Source organism: Mastomys coucha, chromosome X (genome assembly GCF_008632895.1).
Source record: "Mastomys coucha isolate ucsf_1 chromosome X, UCSF_Mcou_1, whole genome shotgun sequence".
Taxonomy (NCBI): domain Eukaryota; kingdom Metazoa; phylum Chordata; class Mammalia; order Rodentia; family Muridae; genus Mastomys; species Mastomys coucha.
The window spans coordinates 76,784,249-76,789,862 of record NC_045030.1 but is presented as its reverse complement, the minus strand read 5'-3'; the positions used below and the strand labels follow the sequence as shown (position 1 = coordinate 76,789,862).

General features: G+C 37.0%; 1 protein-coding gene across 1 annotated transcript in view; it reads left to right on the top strand.

Moving 5' to 3' along the window:
• Gab3 (GRB2 associated binding protein 3) overlaps positions 1–4,892 on the top strand; it is a 54,765-nt gene extending 49,873 nt beyond the window's left edge. Inside the window, exons 10-11 of the mRNA XM_031353280.1 lie at positions 2,400–2,516; positions 3,610–4,892. Of these exons, the coding sequence (XP_031209140.1) occupies positions 2,400–2,516; positions 3,610–3,726 (234 nt within the window). The 3' untranslated portion in view covers positions 3,727–4,892. The remainder of the gene's footprint in view (positions 1–2,399; positions 2,517–3,609) is intronic.
• The last annotated feature ends 722 nt before the right edge of the window (positions 4,893–5,614 follow it).

Genomic DNA, 5,614 nt, shown 5'->3' with positions numbered 1-5,614 from the left:
CACTTTAAATATTTGTGAAATAAATTTAATGCTACTTCTACATATCACTTTTTTGATCCTTGTAATATAAATAATTTGTAAGACTTCTTTTCTCTTTTAATTGTATCTATTGTGAGTGTGTACATGCACAAGCATTGGTGTGCACAAACTATAGTGCACATGTATAGGTCAGAGGACAACTTGTGGTAGGAATAGAATACCATAGTGTTAAAACTCATAATAATTAATTTTTATTGTAGTATTATAATATCCTTTTTTGGAGTCTCCTGTAACCCAGACTAACATTAACTCTGTATACAGTCCAAGTTGACCCTGAACTTCTAATCCTTTTGCCCCCACCCACTAGTGCTGGGATATGCGCCATCATGCCAGCATCATGATGCTGGAGAATTGAGCAAAGGGCTTCATAAATGCTAGGCAAGCAGTCTACCAATCCAACTACTAATAAACCCTCAGCCACTGTGTACATATTGTGTATTAATGTGTGCATATATATGTTGATGTGTGTAGCAGTGCACTTAAGGAAACTTAAGGCACAAAAAGATAGCTCAGAAGGCTGGGAGGTGTGCCTCAGGCTTTGATGTGTCTACATTTCCTTGGTACTGGGATTATAAATTAAGATCACCCATGCCTGACTTTTATTTATGTTGGTTCTGTGGATTAAACTCAGGTCTTCCTGCTTGAAAGGAAAGCAGTTGCTCAGCTATCTTCCTGTCCCATAATTTCATTTTTCAGTCTGAAGAAAATATTTTTCCTTTTTATTAAGGGGTTTGTGGCATACAATATATTTTATCATATTTTCTCTTCCTCCGACTCCTCTCAGATCCTCCCCACCTCTTCACATACCCAAATTTATGTTCTTTCTCCCTATTTTAAAAACACACAAAGCTGGGTAGTGGTGATGCATGCCTCGAATCCCAGCACTCAGTAGGCAGAGGCAGGAGGAAACCTCTGCAATATGAGCCACCTACCATGCCAGATCTGCTAGCTCATCCATTCAAGCCACAGTATAGGAAGAAGCAAATTAATTTCTAAATATAATATTGAGAAAAATTCTGTCAAGGTATATTTATTGTACAAAAGAGTTTCATTATGGCATTTTTACATACATAATTATATACTTTGATCATACTCACTCCTCTATTAATCTTTATTATCTGTCCTTCTCTTCTCTGTCTTATGATGCAATACTAAAAATAAGGTAAGCAAATGGATAAGAATAATGATTCTCAGCCCTTTCTCTGTCCCCTCTTTTCCAGGTCTATTTAACAACCAAACCTTTACAACTGGCTCTGGAAGTTGGAAGATGATAGTTCTCTGGGCTATTTCAGCAACCCAAGAGGTCCTAGCCCCTTATATTAGGTGTTACCCATGAAAACAAGCCAGTAAGATATCCCTTCAGCAAAGCTTTATGTTAGGCCTTTTAAAAGAGATTTAAAGTATGTGTGTGTTTCTGTTTCTCTGCCTCTCTGCCTGTCTGTCTGATTCTCTCTCTCTCTCTCTCTCTCTCTTTCTCTCTCTCTCTCTCTCTCTCTCTCTCTCTCTCTCTCTGTGTGTGTGTGTGTGTGTGTCTGGCATGGAGAGAGGTATGTGCTCATGACTGTAGGTCTTCCAGGAAGCCAGAGGCTCCAATTGACCTTTCTCTCTGGAAAAGCAGTGGTATGCTTTAACCATTAAGCCATCTCTCCAGCCCCATATGTTAGTCTTCTGACCATTTGCTTTTGTTTTTGTTTAGTTAGTTTAGTTTTTGTTGTTATTTTGTTATTTTGTTTGTTTGTTTTGTTGTTTTGAGACAGGGTCTTACCAGGTAGCCCTGACTGTCCTGGAACTCACCACATAGACCAGGCTGACCTCAAATTCACAGAGATCATCTGCTTCTCCCTCCCTAGTGCTGGGATTAAGGATGTATGCCATCAGTCTCAGCTTTAACCATTCATTTTTAAATGAATGTTAACAGTAATTTCATGTGACATTTTGAGAAAACTATGACATGAAAGACAGGGGCCAAAACAGATGGGAGAAAATAAAACTGCTAGAAGGAAAAACCTTTTAAAAATTGTATTATTACCAATACTCAGAAAAATGAGTTAATATAATCAGCCAACAATATCTATTATGTTAATTAAGAACATTAACAGATTAGAAGTTCATGCTGCATAACCAACAAGTTCCGAATTCAGATCCTCAGAACCCACATTGAAATATATGGACATGGCAACAAGTGCATCTAACTTGCTATACTGTGTTTGAAATGTAAACTTTTACTCAAATGTGCAAGCTTCAGATAATCCTCTTATGACCTGGTGTCAGCTGCTTGGATGAAGCCAAAACTAGCATTCTTTCCCAAATGCAACCTAGCTATTCATTATTTATCTCAGTCTCGTGATGTTTGTTCCTAGGAGGAATACAGAACAGTCAATTCCCTGAGCAGTAGTGCTATTACTTGGACAAAGAAATTCAGCTTGGATTATTTGGCCCTGGACTTCAATTCAACATCATCAGCCCCTGTGCAGCAGGTAGGAACAATTCCCAGGTAATTCTACTTCTGCTTAGATTTTTCTAATGATTAAACCACCGTGTGTATTTGCTTTAGAGCTTAGAAGTGCATATGTGTATATCAAAATGTTAAAATTAACCTTAATCTTTCCACCCTGAAAGAATGAATCCTTTTGGGTGTCTGTGTGTAGATACATATAATATTCATACTTTTGAAATTTGGGGCCCTAAAAGTTATAGAAAAAAATCCTTAGGCAGAGATGTAGGTGTGGCACACACAGGGCTCTTGAGGCAAAGGAAGGACCAGTTTATGGAAAAATTAGCAGTTTAGTCTATCTTATTGTTAAAGAATGATGAAAGGAGCTTTAAGTTGAAGTGGATTTCAGTAGAGGTCCTTGAATGTAGTTTCAACTCCATTGGGCAGTATTCTCCTCTGTACAGTAGGGATCAGAAATAATACTGCCTACTTCAAGGACTGTGAGGGTTAAGTGATTAGTAAGTGATATTAGCTATTAACTGATAGCACTCACTTGACAGTCATAAAATGGATGATGGTATGTGAGCAAGGGATGGTCATGATCCACACTGAGAATGTATTGCTTAGTGTATAAAAAGCAACAAATTGAACAGAGTGTATAAAATGATTCCATTTGTGTATCTTTTTACATCCCCAAACACTGCTCTGACATTGAAGAAAAGTCAGTGAGACAAATTAGAGTAACAAGTTGAGCAGGAATATTTGTCAGTTTGAGTAGGCTTTCCACTCAAAGCAGAAAATCTTTGGTGCTTACAGCCACAAAGAAATATTTAGGTATCTATACTAAGAAACAATATTGCAGGCCAGGGTCTTTGTGTTACAATCTTTAACCCAGAGCTCTTGGTAGAGGAAAAAAGAGAGGACTGATTTCCAGGATGCTTCTACTTAGTGTCAGTACATTTCATGTCCATTTACACCCTATTGATCTAAGCAAATCAAATAACTAAATAGATGTTTACAAAAACACATATACATGAAGTATCAAGTTTCTATAGGGAGAAGAGAAAGCAAATATAACCTATCAAAGAACGTTTAAATTAAGATGAAATAAAACCATTTTTGTTCTTTCCTTTCAGAAACTTCTCCTTTCAGAAGAGCAGAGAGTAGACTATGTTCAAGTGGATGAACAGAAGACACAAGCTCTCCAGAGCACCAAGCAGGAATGGACTGATGAAAGGCAATCCAAAGTGTGAGAGGTGTGGGCTTGGGCAAAGTGTGCAACAGGGAAGCTTGGGAATATATTTGCAATTTTTTCATTAAAAATACACCAGTGGTCAGTATAGGGCAAAACCAACAGTAAATGTGTGGTTTTGGGGGGGGGGTTCTTGGCAAAACCCTTTTGAAAACACCTTATATGTTGAGTTCATGGAATCTAACCCCCAATATGGCAGGGTATATGGTAGAGGTTCATTTATTTTTTTTTTCAGCATCAGGGATGCTTGCCATTGATTCCACAGTCAGAGCGAAAAAGAAAGAGAATGCTAGAGTCACAGATGGAAATAGTTTTTAAAATGTCATTTATTCAGGCAATGTGGGAACAACAGCAAAGATTACAAAAAATGTTTTTCCAAATACTCTGTTAAAGTTTTGTCACATAAAGTATTTGGAGCAAAATTTGCAATCAGTAATAAATACCAACAGGTTGACATCATTTGCCTTTGGTATCTGAAATTATGTCCTATCCACTACACCTTGCTCATAGTAATAAATTATCCTAGCAAAGAGGATATGGAGATGGTATTGTCACAATCCCTGAAGACTTAGTGGAGGAAATCAAGTCTAGCAATGGTGGTAGATGCTTCTATATCTTTACACCAAAGATTTCATTAGGCCAATAATTTCTGTTCCCAATGCAATATAATTTCAGTAATGGGTAATGGATCTGTCTAGATATTAAGGAATGGCAAAAGTTGAAGTGTAACTCTCAGTAAAGGTTCCATGATGAGCATATTAGATATTAGTAGCAATGAAGACATGGCTTCAGTTTGCTATTCTGTTCCGGTTGCCCTTCGTCCAGGATGCTCTTGTATATATCATCTCATATCTTCCAAAAGACTTCAGAAACAAGACATGCAGAGAATATTGCTCTCACTTTGAAGAAAAGAAAACTGAGAAGCAGAAGAGTAAACTTATTGCCCAAGATCACTCACAGAATTGAGACACAATATCAGGCTTAGAGTTGTCCAGACTTTCAGTTGCAGGCTTATTCTTCTGTTTTATATTATCTCTCTGAAAAGCCAGATGAAACAATTGAATTAGTCTTGGTGACCTGTAGGAAATACCTTCAGACATAAGATAAGCCATAACCTCACCTTTTCATGGTGATGTGCATAAATGCTTTTGATATTTAAAAGGGAAATATTTCTAGTGAGGTCCTCTGTATGATATACCTCCTGGTGGCCAGTTTGAAATTCATTCTTGACTACATAATCTCCTATGTAAAAATGTAATCAACATTTTTCTTGGCTTTGTGAGCTGATTGATACTGGCAAAGGAATTTTAGCACTTTGGGGAAGAAATACATTGTTGCTGGTTTCCCTGTGAAGGACTCAAGCTTTTAAGTGATAGAAATGACCTGAAAAAAAAAAATGACCTTAAAAAAAAAATCTAACAAAGAGTTCTACTCTCATGTTTCCTGATTGCTTTTCTCTTATACTTGAGAAATTACTAACTCCTAAGACTAAAATATTTTCTCTATTATTCTGGAGGCTGAGGAACATAAACCAAAGATCTCAATAGGGAATAGATTATTTCATTTCTGACATTTCAGAGCACTTAGAGTTAGAAGATATAGGGAGCTGGGAAATTAATAGTTCCAACCCTGCCACTTCAACCTGGCTATTGGGTCTTATATATGAAGATGGGTCAAATAGACAGCCAGCTCTATGAGAGTCAGTGTAGCTAGGGAAATTGTAGGCTTTGTCACATGGTGTCAGCATTTCACACTGCCTCAAATGCAATTAAATGACAAAACTTTTTTTCATGCCATACAAGATTCACTTTGATTTTTAAAACAGCAGGTTCTGGTTATATCATTCCTTTCTTTCTTTCTTTCTTTCTTTCTTTCTTTCTTTCTTTCTT